The 16,018-nt window shown below is 34.2% G+C and overlaps 1 protein-coding gene and 1 non-coding gene across 3 annotated transcripts in view; one reads left to right on the top strand and one right to left on the bottom strand.

The window, feature by feature from the left end:
• SKIC3 (SKI3 subunit of superkiller complex) overlaps positions 1-16,018 on the bottom strand; it is a 90,544-nt gene that overhangs the window by 45,726 nt on the left and 28,800 nt on the right. Inside the window, exons 14-28 of one of the 2 annotated variants that reach the window (XM_032156809.2) lie at positions 14,808-14,894; positions 14,619-14,722; positions 13,689-13,815; positions 12,884-13,063; positions 12,432-12,556; positions 11,276-11,529; positions 9,951-10,053; positions 6,373-6,549; positions 6,138-6,282; positions 5,894-5,972; positions 5,747-5,808; positions 5,573-5,629; positions 4,075-4,143; positions 2,768-2,842; positions 1,669-1,810 (exon numbers count right to left, since the gene is read on the bottom strand). In XM_032156809.2, coding sequence (XP_032012700.1) covers positions 1,669-1,810; positions 2,768-2,842; positions 4,075-4,143; positions 5,573-5,629; positions 5,747-5,808; positions 5,894-5,972; positions 6,138-6,282; positions 6,373-6,549; positions 9,951-10,053; positions 11,276-11,529; positions 12,432-12,556; positions 12,884-13,063; positions 13,689-13,815; positions 14,619-14,722; positions 14,808-14,894 — 1,786 coding nt within the window. The remainder of the gene's footprint in view (positions 1-1,668; positions 1,811-2,767; positions 2,843-4,074; positions 4,144-5,572; positions 5,630-5,746; positions 5,809-5,893; positions 5,973-6,137; positions 6,283-6,372; positions 6,550-9,950; positions 10,054-11,275; positions 11,530-12,431; positions 12,557-12,883; positions 13,064-13,688; positions 13,816-14,618; positions 14,723-14,807; positions 14,895-16,018) is intronic. The other variant, XM_032156810.2, reaches the window with a different exon arrangement.
• On the top strand, positions 10,597-10,703 carry LOC116472028 (U6 spliceosomal RNA). The gene has a single exon (XR_004248949.1). It is a non-coding gene; the product is annotated as a U6 spliceosomal RNA (small nuclear RNA).

The raw sequence follows: 16,018 nt of genomic DNA, 5'->3' as shown, positions 1-16,018 counted from the left end.
GTGGGTGGATCACCAGGTCAGGAGATTGAGACCATCCTGGCTAATACGGTGAAACCCCATCTCTACTAAAAACAAAAAATTAGCCAGGCATGGTGGTACGCACCTGTAATCCCTCCCTGCTAATCTGAAGGCTAAGGCAGGAGAATGGCTTGAATCTGGGAGGCAAAGTTGCAGTGAGCCGAGATTGCGCCAGTGCACTCCCGCCTGGGTGACAGAGCGAGACTCTGTCTTAAAAAATAAATAAATAAATAAAAAATAAGCATGAGGAGATCCATGCCTTCACATGCCACACCCACCCTAAGGCAAACCCACTCTAAGTGCTGATGTTTGTAAATTAATTGCCTAGTCTAGTGCCTCAGGCTAAATGCATGCAGAATGCCACAATCCCCACAATATCTACAGTGAGGCATTTTCTCTCCTGTTTTTCACAATTTATCCGATTCTTTATATTATTTGACTGCCAATATCTACTGTTTTCAGTACTCTTGCTTAAACTCCTTGCTTCTTTATTAGTATTTTGTCAAAAGTTAATGAAACTAACATTTCTTGAGCATCTAGGATATGCCAGGCACTCTGCATAACATTTTGTACAAATCATCTTGTTTAAACACTAAGCAATAAATACTTCCCTGTTGAGAATTTTGGTAGCATGCCCAAGGTTTCAGTCAAGGATACTAAGTGGTGGAGCAGAGATTAAAACCCAATGGTAGTTTTATTAAAAAAGACAGAAAATTATTACAATAGATGGTTAATAAAATTTCACCACTCTGTCAACTTCCTAAACCTAAACGTATTTTTCCAATATCTTCAAGAAAAATTAGGTGTTAAGTGGGGAAGCTAAAGGCACTGGGTTTGGCACTTCATTTATATTATGTCATCTAGTTCTCACAACTCTACAATCCAGGTATTGTTATATCCACTATCCAGGGAGTAAACAGAAGTTAAGGGTGGTAAAACACTTGGCCTAAGACTGCAGAGAAAATTAAAGGCAAAGCAAGAATAGCAGCAACTGTCCTAGTGTAGAGTGTATAGTGGAGAGTGTATTAAAGCCTAATACACTCTCCACTATAACGAGGAAATTACTTTTTTCTTGCATCATTAGGTAACAATTTTTATCTTTCTTCAAAAGCCTTTATTAAAATTTACAAAGTAAAGATTGCTTCGCCGTTGCAAAAAGAAGGCAAATTCACGTCTTAAAGAACACCAATATTTAATTTGAAATGAATTAATTTTAAAAATTATTTAAATTTGTACTTTCAAGACTCAAGAAAATATGACCTATAAAGAGGAGAAAAGTCAATGAAAAGGAACAGATTGAGAAATGAAAAGGTGGAATTAGCAGACAAGAATACTATTATAAATATTCTTTATATATTCAACAAGGTAGAGAAAAGATGAACATGATGAGAAGATAAAGGGCAGATATAAAAAAGACCCAAATCAAACTTACAAAACGAAAAATACACTGGATGGAATTAATAACAAATGTTTGTGGATTAATAAAATACATTTTTTCTCAATTCTTAATCCCTTTAAAAAATACAGATGCTCCTTGACTTGTGATGGAGTTACTTCCCAATAAAATCATCATAATTTGAAAAAAAAAAATTATTTAAATTATTTCAATAGTTACTCAAATATCTTGCTATTATATAACAGGTACCTTACCTACATATTTATTCAAAACAACTTGTGCTGCTGGAATAGCATTCATCTGGAGGATGTTGTACTGGTACAGCTCTGTTTCTCTGTTGCTTTTATCTTGCAATGTTGTGCAGACCCAATAAGCATAACCTAATGCTCCTTCGGTCTTTAAAAAAGCCAGTGTTAACAAGCGGACATAGGATAATAAATATGCCAATAAAAATTACAGTAAGAAATAAAACGATGCACTTCAATACAATAAATATCACATCTCAGTGTTCTTTAAGTGTTCAAAGTACCTTTAAATGAAGGGTTGCTATGATAAAACACAGCTAAGAACATATTGAAATTACTTGCTCCAATCCTAAGTAGAAGAATCAAATGGGATAAAACGCAGAAAACAGAGCCTCGCCTGGTGGGTTGGCTTTCCCCTCCCCAGCACCATTGCCAAAGGTCAGACCAGAAAAAAAAAAAGTGAATTCTAAAACATTTTCATAAATAATCTAGAAATGTCTACCACGCCTACTCCTTATCTCATGTCTATCTTTTTCCTAGAGTCTCAGTTTCTATTCTATTAATATATGATTGCTAGTATATCTATTAAATCTCAATGTCATTTCTTCACCAGCTCTTGAAAGTTGTAGAAAAAAGAAAAATGGTAGTTCTTTAATTCAAGACAACTAATCTGTTTCTAAGAAAGAATAAAGAATAAAAAAAACTGACATCATTAACGTCTAATACCACTATCTATTCGTTTTCTTTTTCCTTTTCTTAGAGATAGAATCTTGCTCTGTTGCCTAGGCTGGAGTGCAATGGCGTGATCATAGCTCATTGTATCCTGAAACTCCAGGACTCAAACAATCCTCCTGCCTCAGCCTCCTGAGTAGCTAGGACTACAGGTATACACCATTATACTTGGCTAATTTTTAATTTTTTTTTTTAAGAGACAGGGTCTTGCTATGTTGTCCAGGCTAGCCTCAAGCAATCCTCCTGCCTTGGCATCCCAAATCACTGGGGTTACAGGCATGAGCCACTATGCCTAGCCCAATATCTATTTATTCCCTTAACAAGGATAATACTTTTCTCATTAACGAATCCTCAAGAAGAATGTTCAGATTCTTACATGCATATTTAGTTCTGTAGTGTGCCTGAAGAGATCCATGGTGTCATAACTTCCAACTGCCTCAGCAATAAGAGCCTATAAAAGGAAAAAAACAGACTCTTACTGTGTTTAAAAGAAAATAACAATAATAATACAAAATGAAACTGTCTAGAAGAACCAAAGGTTTACAAGCTGAGCTTAAAAGCAAAGTTAACCTAAGTTTTTCACTTCTATTGTTATTATTTTAACTAAATCTTCCAGTTACCTGCTACAATAAATTATTTTTAAAACCAAAAACACTTTTAAAATAAAAATTAAAAAGTGACTCTGATAATCATCTAAGATCTACTGACCTAGAGCAGTACTACACGAAGTGAGGTCCCTTGGACCAGCCTCATAATCATCACTTGGGAGCAGTTAGAATGCAAATTCTCGGGCTCCCTGGGTTCAATGGCCAACACAGAGGCTAGCATAGTAATGCCACCGCTCCCAGATGCTACCACAGTGAATGGGAACAGGAGTTTGCCTTTCTAGCTCTACTTGCTTCACCAATTAACTAGAATTAGGCCCAAGAGTCTAAAATACAACAAAAGATCTCCAAACCCTGATTAATAATTTTCTGATATGGGTGATGCTCCTACTCTCTGAACCAAAGCAACTGACTGCTTACTAATTCATTATAATTTCTCAACCAGGCAAGAACTTCGAGGCCACTCAGTCTAATCCCCTTCTTTTTCAGGTGAGAAAATTAAAATCCAGAAAAGTGATATGTTAAGATAAAAAAAGAAAAAAAAATCAGTAGGTAACAGACTCAGACTAGTAACAAAGTATCCTGATTCCTATTTGGCAATACAAAAATCTAAATTTGGGGAGGAAAGAATACTCACAAACAAGTGACAAATCAAATATGAAGATTTTACAGAAACATAATATTCAAAATGATCTTTGTAAATGTGCATTTTCTTGTACATGAGAGTTAAACAATAGAGTTCTGGGTTTATTTTTTAGGCACAGTAATATCAGACTGGTAAGTGTTCAAAGGCCCCCCCAAATCAGAGCTAAATCCTTACAAGTTTTGTGGCCTTAGGAATGACACTTAGGAGCTCTGAGTTTCTATTTCCACAACTCTAAAGAGAGTATAACACCAACCATATCTCAAAGAACTGATGATAGATTAACTGAAATAGTGTATACAAAGAGCTGAGCACAGTGACTGGCACAAAGTAAGCCCTCAAATGCTATCCGTTACCATTATTATCACTGTCATGCATATTAGTCAGTTATTGATATCAACAAGCTTATCAGTAACTATATGTTATATTTCTTACTTGTCCAATCCAGCACATTAAATAAGATGGATCAAGGGATTGGGCCATTTTGAAAGCTTCATGAGCTTGCTAGGAAAAAAAGGCAAAAAATATTACAGCAAGTCATTTTATAAACTTATTAAACCACTTACGTTTAAAAAGCATAAGTCAAACCTCTCATCATAAATATGTATGAACATAAAATTTCACTGTTTAAGCATAATTAGCAATGCTTAAAGCAGTGTTTTAACTACACAGTTCTAGAACACTCCTGGGTGCAACAGATTTCTCCCCAGGTTAGGAGTTCTGAACCCTAGCAAAAAAGGGTTCTACCTTGTAGTCTGCAGAACTTTTAACCAACCAATCATCCATCCATTAGCTAGCCATAGGTTTGAAGGCAATGATTAAATAAGGCTATCTATTCCCCTTTCCATTAGCTTAACTGGGAGGATAAGAACTCACAACCAATGAAGTCCTAACCAATGAAGTCCTAGACATGTATTATACCTGCTACTAGAGAAGGAGTGATCAACAACATAATTCTGCATTAAGCAATCAGGAAACTTCAAAAATATCTAATTTGGACACATTAACTCGGATGCTTTTTTTTCTGCTACAAAAAATAACTTTTTATTACATACTGCTTTATACCATTTTCTCAACAATCTATGTATGGCAGGAAACAGTCTTATTTTTCCTGTTTTTAAAAAGTAAGGTCATGGGCAACAACTATCCCATGCTACAATAAAACCACATCCATAGCTTATTAAGACATTGTTTTATTTAAATTAAAAAAATATGTTCATGTATTTTAAAACCCAAATTAATATTTTCTTCAATCTATTTACAATTTTCTAAATCCAGTCTTTTTTGCAGTGATTTAACGTATCCTTGAGAATATTGCAAAAGCTTTTTGGGATGAGATTCAATATACTGGCTGAAACACAAAACGGTTCAGACATGGTATTACCCATAGATTTGTGGAAACTTTCCAAACATGACCTATAAACATACTCCCAGTCACTTTAGTTCTAATTGCCTAATGTATAATTGCTCAAGTATGACAAATTACACTTGCTATTTAAAGAGATTAATATCTACTAAAGCCAAAATGTAAAGCATCCAAGTAAAGGTTAAATTTAAGCTGCTAGAGAGTACTAAATGTCTCCCTTGCGCTCATCCCCTCCACCTCCAACACTATCCACATAGGACTTCCCTTACATGTGTACAGATAAAAAAAAATGCCAAATTGATTCAGAATCGAACTGTTTTAATCTCTAAATGAACAACCAACATAATCATAAAACCAGAAGTTTCTTGAAGGTCATAAAAAGGAAAATAAATCTTACACATTAATTGACATAAATTGAATATCATTAATTAACTAGCACACTGGAGAGCATACTGGCTAGATAACGAGGTGCAAAAACATTTCTCCACAAGAAGCTGAGCTATTGAGGAGATAATAATATAGAAAACATTCTTTATTTTAAATATGACAGACAGGCAACATATTTACCTCAATATTTTCATTTGTGAGGTATAACACTCCCAAGTTGGTCCATGCAACAGCATTCTAAAAAACATACATTTTTTTTTTTCTTAAAATAGGCCCCTTGTCTACTTGAAAGTCTCAGAAAATTAGTAATACTAAATTTTGAAGTTCTTTTCCATAGACACATAGAATACTCACAACTTGTTCTGACTGGATTGATTTGATGAAACAGTGCTGAGCAAGGGCATAATTTCCAATACCTGAAAAATACAAAACTTGATGAAACTGAACTTTGTTTGAAATACACAATCTTCTAAAAATATAGAAGTGTTACTCAATTCTCACCACTGTAACATGCAACCACACCAAGAGCATTCCAGTATAAGTGATTATTACTGTCGAGTCTCACTGCTTTTTTCAGACACTGAAAAGAAGTTAAATTAGATTAATTTTTATTTCTTGAAATAGTGGCATATATATCAAGATATATGTGGTTTTACGTGAAAACACTATTTACTTCATCCAAAACATCTTCGAGAAAAGCATTATGTTTTTTAAAAAGTTTATAAAAAATTTATTTATATCATACATGTAAAGATTTCTCCAGCAACTCCTTAAGATCATTCATGTTGCTGCCTGTTTCTGCTAGATGTTGTGCTTGGCGATAATAATTAATTCCAAGGTCACACCATGTATTAGCTGTAGACATCAGTTTTAATGCACGACCGTAACACCTATGGGAATACAAAAGTGAATGTTATGTTTTTTGTTACAATGCCTTAATTCAATTCAAATGTTATTAACTGGCAATCTTTGCAAATTACCTTCCTCCAAGGTGGAGGAGCTCATTTTTCTTTAATACTTGTTTTCCTTCTTTCTGACCTAGAAGGACTCCTAAAACATGAACATTCACTTTAGATGGTGAGACAGCATACAGACAGGTACAAGCATCCCCAGCTAGCTTCCAGAGGCAGGACACATCAGCTCGATGCTGCAGAGCACTAAAAAAAGAAACAGTATGATTCTTATAAATTATTTACAAAAAGCATGAAGTTTATCTCCCTGATTATTACTTAAAACAGAAAAACTGTACATTAAGCACTGCAAATGCTTTACTGGCCTCCTCCTAAATGAATTATATCATATCACCTCCGTCATAGAAAGGGAAGAAGAAAGGGAGAAAGGGAAGGAGGAAGGGATTACTTTAAGTGCCAGAAATTTTGTGGACACTTTTTTTTGTTACTCTTCACCATTTTTATTAGAAGTAGCAGTAATCACACAAATAAATAAATAAGTTTTCCAGGACCAATTTCCTTTTAATATTAAAATGTTAAAACTACGCTTTTTGTGTTTAAGCAATGACCAAGGCAGTAAAGTTCGTAACTCTCTTACAACTGACAATCGTAAACTCAGGTTTTTGCTTTTAGATCTTCTCTCATGCTGTGTAGTTTTGACTACGTCCCCACAAATTTCATGAGTTGGGAACTCAATCTCCAGGTCAACGGTGTTGAGAAGTAGGACCTTTAAGAGGTGATTATGTCATGAGGGCCCTGCCCCCCTAAATGGATTAATACTGTTATTGTAGGAATGGGTTAGTTGTCACAGGAGTGAGCTCCTGATAAAAGAGTAGGTTCAGTCCCTTTTTTTTTCTCTTGCATTCTGCCCTTCTGCCATAGGATGACCCTCACCAAGATGCCAGCACCATGCTCCTGGACTTATCAGCCTCCAGAACCAAGTCAAATAAACTTCTATTCTTTGTAAATTAACCAGTCCGTGGTATTCTGTTATGGCAGCAAAAAATCGATGAAGACACCTCAAATAAAATGTACCAAATATATTTGGTAAGATCTGAAAGATTTTTGTAAATTTTATTTTTTAATTGGCATAACTATATATATTCATGGGGTACAGAGATTTTTTGATACATATAATTTATTGTGATCAGATCAGGGTAATTAGCATATTAATCATCTCAAACATTTATAATCTCTTTGTGTCAGGAATGTTCACTATCCTCCTCCTAGCTATTTGAAACTATATATTATTGTTAACTACAGTCATCCTACAGTGCTACAGAACACTAGAACTTATTCCTCCTATCTAGCTGTAATTTTGTGTCTTTTAACAAGTATTACCCATATATCCTTTCCCCCTACACTTCCCAGCTTCTAGTATCCTCTGTCCTACTTTTTACTTCTATGAGATCAATTTTTTTTTTAGCTTCCACATATGAATAAGCACATATGATGCTTAACTTTCTGTTCCTGGCTTATTTCACTTAACATAATGTCCTCCAGTTCTATCCAAGTTGTCTTAAATGATAGAATTTCATTCTTTTTTATGGCTGAATAGTATTCCATTGTATATAAATACCACATTTTCTTTATCCATTCATCTGTTGTTGAATATCTAGGTTGATTCCATATCTCGACTATTGTGAATAGTGCTTCAATAAACATGAGGGTACAGATGTCTCTTTGATATAATGATTTTCTTTCCTTTGGATAAGTTCCCAGTAGTGGGATTGCTGGATCATATGGTAGTTCTATTTGCAGTTTTTTGAGAAAACTCCATACTGTTCTCCACAGTGGCTATGCTAGTTTGCATTCCCATAAACCATATGAGGTTCCCTCTTCTCCACATCTTTGCCAGCCTTTATTTTTTGTCTTTTGAATAACAGACATCCTAACTGGGGTGAGATGATACCTTACTGTGGTTTTGATTTGCATTTTCCTGATGATTGGTGATGTTGAACATTAATACCCTGAGACCAAAAAAAACAAAAATCTAAACATGAAAATCTGAAGAACTACATTTATCGAAACAAGAGCAGACTGAATGAATAAGCTCAAAAAGCAAAGAGAAATATTAATTATGGTGACAGAGGGCAATTCCTTTTAGAATGAGAAAAACTTTAGCTATACATTTCTCTTCATTTTTCTCTTCTCAAGATCTTATAAATAAAACATGGCAATTTCATTTAAGCCAAGTCTCAATAATCAGCTATCACAAGCTGCTATGTTACTGGCAGATGGAAAAGCAGATGGAACATTTTTCATAGCCTTTTCTACTCATGGAGTCCAGCCAAAAATCATTTTCCAATGTCTTCCTAAGAAATAATATTAATTATTGTGGTCATGACTAAAAGCCCACTGAGAATCCAAAGGAAGGGCAATATGATTTGGAGTTCCTTTGCCTAAATATCTTAGCAACATTTCTAAAATTCACAGCAAAAAATGAGAAGAAAGGCAAAAAAGTGAAACAGAGGTGATTTTAACAGCCTAAATTCTTATTTTAAGTCCAAAAGAAATAAAATATCTATAAATTGAAGTAACTTATATCACCCTTACACAATAATTGTGATAGTATTAACGCCTTGTAAGTCTGGAAGTAAATATACATTTGGAGATTATAATTGTTTTATATGCCACCTTCTAATGGGTTATGTTACATGTTACCAGAATTACATTTCCCAGGCTCAGAAAGGCAGTATTTACAGCTAAGGTGCTGTCACCCAAAGGTTCGCATTTACTCTTAAATACCAGTTCAAATAAAGCATGCCCTTTACACAGTAACTTTCTCTTTAGAAAGAACTACATTACGTGAGACTTGAAAAGTAGCAATAAAATTCAGTGAGATAAAAAAGGGTTAGGTTTTCATTTCATATTTGGTTCATATGAAAAGCAATTCTGGAACAAGCAATAAATAGAAAACAGAGGAGAAACCAAGAAGGAAAAGAGGGGAAGTAGAAGAAAGATGTTTAAGAGTTACAAAAAATTCAAATGTACATCTAACTTGTGGACTTTTGGAAGTCATCTACCACAGATAACACTTTTTCTGACCTAACCAATGAATTCACAGTTCTATAAAATGCCAAATCTACTCAAAATTTTCTGATTCCTTTCTTGTTATTAGACACATCACTTTTTTCCTTCGCAGTTTCTCTGCAGGAGCAATCAGATTGTCATTTCCCCTTACCTTCAAGACTTACTAATAATCCTACAATTGGCTCTTAACACTGAATGTACAGCATATTGAGCACCTGAAGCCCTATTTCCCAATCAGTTCCAATTAAAGATACTCATTTCCAGGCCTACTGAAAGAGAACACTAACACCTGGTGGCAGAGCTGCTGTTCCACTAGCAGACTGCTCCTTCCTTCCTATTCTTTCCTATGCATCTAGGATGCCAGGCACTACTAAGAGCAGAAGAAATTGTAACTGTTTCCCCAAGTGCAAAACTAATAACAACGTGTATGTTATAGAATTGGCTTGTCTGTTGTTCTTTATGTTTGACATTCTGAGTAATTGCTTTATCTAGCAGAATACATAAAATGATCTTCTAAATTTGGCTTCATTATAATATTACAAAAATAAACAATAAATAATAAGAATAATACGAACCAAGTAAAATATTCCAGTGCTTTTTCTATGTAGTCTACGGCTTTTCCATCAAGATAATCAACTAGAGCTGCTTTTGCCATCAGAAGATGGCATTCACCCAAACCTAAAATCAGGTAAGTTTGTCACTGTTATTAAAACATATAAAACAAACACTTAAAATGAACTTCAAATAAAGTTATTGGTGTTATTTTAAAGCACTTTCCAGAAAATAAAACTTAATGGTATGTTACAAAATTATCTTAAAGCATGATCCTACATTCATTCAATAAGAAATTCAAATGGAAGAATTCTGTTGGAGTAAACATGCACTAGAAGTAATAAAAAAGTTACCTACGGAACTCAAGAATTTCCTTGACTTTGGACAAGTTACTTACCTGCTAAAACTTTGGCTACAAAAAATGCGGATATTATCTATATGTTACTCTCTATCGTATTACTACGTATTAACTATTGTGAAAGAAGATACAATCTTTTTACATTAAAATCTGTATAGCAAGCTATACTATAAGAATTAAATGAAATAGTGATTACCTAAAGTGCCTAGTAAAGATTTCATAAATGTGGGTTCTCTTGAGGAAAGAGTTTTACAAAATTAAAAAAAAGTTTCAAGCCGTAAGTTATATGTCATTTACAATACACTATTTGTGTGCTCACTTCAGCAGCACATATACCAAAACTGGAATGATAAAAAGAAGATTAGCATGGCTACTGAGCAAGGATGACACAAAAATTCATAACGCGTTCCTTAAAAAAACAAACAGAAAAAAAAGTTTCTTTAAAAAGGAGAAAGAAGAAGGAAATGGAGGACAGTAAGCATATATAATGAGCTCTCAGCTTTTTTAATACAATCATTACAAATGTAGGTTATATATGGATGGTGGTATTTTATTTTATATTACCAAAAATAACTTAGATAACTACAAAACAATGCAAGTTGTCTCTGAAGTTTAAAAAAAAATGTAATAAGCTTGTATAACTTACAAAGTAATTAAAGGTATTAAGATATTCTGGAGACATAATGAATTAATTATCAAAATGTAAGAGTGGGGAAACACATTTTAGAGAGCGCTTTTTGGATCTAATAGTTATCATACTGTTTGTCTAAAAGTTAAATCTCTATCACATTACTGTTTATTAACTTATGAAACAAGATTTGATCTTTTTATATTCAAATTTATATAAGCTATACTGTAAGAGGTTCATATGGATGCTTGCTGTTGACTAAGTCCTTTTCAAGTTATTCAATACATTTAGGCAGGAAATCTACTCAAGGATTTCATACTTCAGGATCATAAGAGTCAAAGGAGCTACTAAAAATAAATTACCTTTTAAAGCAGGCACATAATCTTCTGTCTTTTTAATGATCATCTGGTATTGAGCTACAGCCTCCTTATATTTGCCTAGGATTTGCTGTATTGCTGCAACCTTAAACACACTGTATGTGGATTCTGGGTTCAGCTCACTGGCTTTTGTGAAGGACTTCAAGGCTGTTGTGTAGCCTCCTCTGCTTAAGTATGCTTCTCCTAATGATTCCCAACAATTGAAGTCCTTTGGGTCTGCTCTTAATGCTGCCTGTAAACTAAAATTTAAAAAGCCGTAAGAGAACTAAAAGTTATGGAACTATCTCCAAATCTGAAAGGAAAATATAAAATAAATAATTCAAGTAATCATATATATCTGTGGCTCCTTCTACTTATAAAAGTGCTATTTAAAGCAGGTAAATCTGTTCCTTTTATGATTAATTTTTTAATACTAATAAATGTTATTTTAATTTCAGAACAAATAAGAATAAAATGCTTTTTCTGAAAAAGTGCTGAACAAAATTTCTTTTCCTTGATTATCTCGAAGAACTTGAGTTTTCTATCCTACTAGGACAGGTGTCCATCTCAGTTTGTCACATCAGTCCATAATCCCCCACCAGCGATCCTTTTACCAAACAGAAATATCACAGTTAAAATACAGAAACGATAGGTATGCTTTAAATATCTGATCAAATTCCATTTCCGTGAAAATGCCTCTACTCTAGATACTAACATAAACCAGAAACAATTTTATCTTGATTCGAATACATTTAAGTACATTTAAGTACTGTTCAAATCAAATGACTCAATTTGATCATATATGAGCTGCTCCCAATGCCCTTTAAGCTGCCAAATGTCTCCCTTGCCAAAAACAATGTATGTCAGCAGAACAACGAAGATATGTACCTCAGCTTCTCATCACTAAAATTTCTATTGAGAACTACTATACATATTTATTAAGACTTCAATTCACTAATCTGGCTATCTCCTCAACAACAGGACAGCATTTAATCCATCTCTGCAATTCCACTGCCCTGCAGACAATAAACACCAATCAATCATAAAGTAATTTTGTTATTTCTTCTCTCAAAACACAACCCAGTAAGACACAATTAAAATGCTTAATTTAAGGAATCGTTATGCTTGTCTAACATAGTTTAAATACAATAAGGTGCCTTACTCAGCCACTGCTTGAGAATGCTGACCAGCTTTCAAATAGTATAGTCCTCGCCTAAGCCAGGCCCATTTTGCCGTTCCAGCACTTGCCTTTTGAGTTACTGTTGTTAGGATAGCTAAGGCAGTTTCCTAATAATAAGAAAATACTAATATTAGATATACTGGACATTATAAAAAGACAGAACGCTCATGTAAAGTATACAAATATATTTTCATTTCCCACTTCTGATTTTTTAAACTTACACTGGTATACATCAAACTATAATTTCAACAATAAGTGGTTAGTAATTTAATATCTGCCAATGGAAAAAAACTTTACTTACAGATGCAAAAATATTTATATTGCACCTATAGAAAAAAAACTAATGATAACTTTCAAGTATACATATATAAAAATATTTTCATTTATATACTCAGGATAAAAAAACAAAAAGCAAAAGTGGTTATCAGACATACCATATCTTCAAGCTCCACACTTAGGTCAACCGCTGCAGCTCCAGATTCAGCATCAGAGTCATCTAATTCAAAGGCTTTCCTATAACATCCACGGGCTCTGTTTTTATCTCCCACTACATCTCTATAATAATGACCTAAATAGCAGAAAACTTTGCCCATATATGTATCCAGTCTTGCAGCCTTTGAAATAAATATTGATAATACCAGAACATTAAAAGTTCATTTAATGAGTATCTTTACAAATACAGAAAATATACAGATTAAAGAAAAAGGAAATAACTTCATTAAACATACAAAAATATGCCAAAAAATCCTTTAATGTAAGATTTAAAACAGACAGGAAAGCTGTCCCTCACTGGTTATAGAAAGTAAACGGAAGTATAAAAATATTTTCTTTTTTGGTAAAGGAAATGTGAAATTAGAGCTGTTACTGAATTAATCTGCTCTTATAAGTCAAGATAAGAATGTAGGACTTATAGATGTTAAACATCTAAAAAAACAGGATTTTAAACATCTAACTTGTATGCTCATAAAACTACAGTGAAAATTACCTAAAAAGTGTTGTTTACAAGAGATAATTATGTCCGTTTTCTACAACACATGCTTTGCAAAAAGTAACTCTTACATTTTATGTTTTATTTTTTTCCTTGAAAACCCATATAACACCATCACAAAACCTTACAGATGAAAGGTAAAGCACAAAAAACAGTTCCGTAAAGAGTAACTGTAACTAATGTATATGATTATTATTTATGATTTTATAATGCCATTTCAACTAGGAATTGAATTGTAGCACTTGCTTTACCTTCAGAAAGTGGGTAAGAGCCTTTGTTTTATCTTTTCTTGTCTCTTCACCCATGAACCAGTATGTTAATCCAAGTTGGTAATGATATTCTGCAACTTCGGTATCTTTCTCAAGAGCTCTCTGAAAACTAAGTCACCAAAGGGTAATAAAAAGAAATAGTAAAACAAATACACACACACCCACACGCAATATAGGAGACTCCTAGTTGGAACAATCAAAGTTTGAGTGATTCAGAGGTGCCAAATTAGAAACCAATCATCACTTTAGGATTTATATTATCATAAGGAAAAAAGTGATTTGTTTTTGAAGAAGAGGAGCTTAAAAAAGCACAGTGGCCTTTTAGCACTACCATGTGCTAAGTGTTCAGACTATACTGAACATTACATCTGCTTAGTGAACATTATGATCAGCTAATTAGTTTTTTTTTTTTTTTTGAGTCCGAGTCTTGCTTTGTCATCCAGGCTGGAGTACAGTGGAATGGTCCTGGCTCACTGCAACCTCCACCTCCCAGGTTCAAGCAATTCTCGTGCCTCAGCCTCCTGAGTAGCAGGGACTACAGGCATGTGCCACCACACCCAGCTACTTTTTGTATTTTTAGTAGAGATGGGGTTTTGTCATGTTGCCCAGGCTGGTCTTGAATTCCTGCGCTCAAGAGATCACCTGCCTTGGCCTCCCAAAGTGCTGAGATTACAGGTGTGAGCCACCATGCCCGGCCAAGATCAGCTAATTAGATTTGAAACCCATCATATAATTTTTTATAGCTACTGTACTACATGCTAAATACATTTCTTTAAAATACTAAAACTTAAAGCCTACAAAGATCAAATTCATACAAAATCAAACCTTCATCGAGCCTACTCATTTTGAATTTTTGAGAAATATAAAGAACTAAGATGTAAATGGTTCTATGAGCAATCTATATATCCTTACCATTTTTCTGCTTGTAGATAGTCCTTTTTGGTGAAATGAATCAAAGCCTCAAGGGCATGCACTTCAGCTAGGTCAGGGTAAGAAGAGAGAAGGTCTTCCATAATCTATAAAGTAGACACCTGTCAATTCTATACCCAAATAAAAATGCTTTTAACTCAAAAAATGCTCAGTTTGAATAAAAAAGCCAACCTTTGTAGCTTCGTCTAATGAACTTTTGTTCCGGTAGGCCAAGCTTTTGAGAACCAAAAGTCCTGGGATATTATCTGCATCAGAAATCTAGAAAATAATTGTAAAGAACTGCTATAACTCTCCTTCAACACAACCACAGCAATGTTTGCTTTAATTAAAGAATGAACACAGAAAGCAGGGTCCTAATAGAATAAAGAAATAGAGGTCCTGATTTCTATCACTAATAACACATCTTCACTCTTCATAACCTTTTTATTAGGGAAAATCTCATATACATAAAAAAATTACAGAAACTAGTATAATAAACCCACATGTACCCATCATCCAGCTACAAAACCACAAACTCACAAGCAATCATTTTTTTCATCTATACCTCCACCAATTTTACCACACTTCTGCTCAGATTATTTTGACACAAATCCCAGATATTGTAACTTTTTACCTGTAATACTTCAGCATCTATATCTAAAAGTTCATTTCTAAGTTGCATAACCACATTACCATTATCGTACCTAAACAAAACCAAAAAACATCCTTAACACTATCAAATTTCTCAGTTGTCTCATATTTGAACAATTTTAAAAATCAAAATCTAAATAAGATACATACATTTGAACTGACTAATAATGCCTTAAGTCTCTTTTAATTAATAAGGTCCCCCTCCTTCTCTTTTTTTCTTCCTTACAATTTAACTGTTGAAAAATATGGCCTATTTGTCACAGTTTCTCAGAGTCTGGATTTTGCTAAACATATTCTCAAGGTGTTTAACATGTTCCTTGGTTCCCTGTATTTTCTGTATATTAGTAGTTGGGTTGAGAGGTTTGAAGATTCCCAAGGATACTTCAGGTCTTCAGGTGTATTTGCACATTTGCACTTGGTTGTGTCTGACTGTCTTTTTTTTTTTTTGGAGACAGAGTCTCGCTTCGACACCCAGGCTAGAGTGCAATGGTCTGATCTTGACTCACTGCAACCTCTGCTTTCTGGCTTCAAGCGATTCTCCTGCCTCAGACTCCCAAGTAGCTGGGATTACAGGTGTGCACCACCAAGCCAGACTAATTTTTCTATTTTTAGTAGAGACAGGGTTTCACCATATTGGCCAGGCTGGTCTCAAACTCCTGACCTCAAGTGATCCGCCTGCCTCGGCCTCCCAAAGTGTTGGGATTAGAGGCATGAGCCACTGTGCCCAGCCTGATTGCCTTTGTGTGATGTTA

Source organism: Hylobates moloch, unplaced genomic scaffold (assembly GCF_009828535.3).
Source record: "Hylobates moloch isolate HMO894 unplaced genomic scaffold, HMol_V3 SCAFFOLD_6, whole genome shotgun sequence".
Lineage (NCBI taxonomy): Eukaryota > Metazoa > Chordata > Mammalia > Primates > Hylobatidae > Hylobates > Hylobates moloch.
This window is presented reverse-complemented; position numbering and strand designations above follow the sequence as displayed.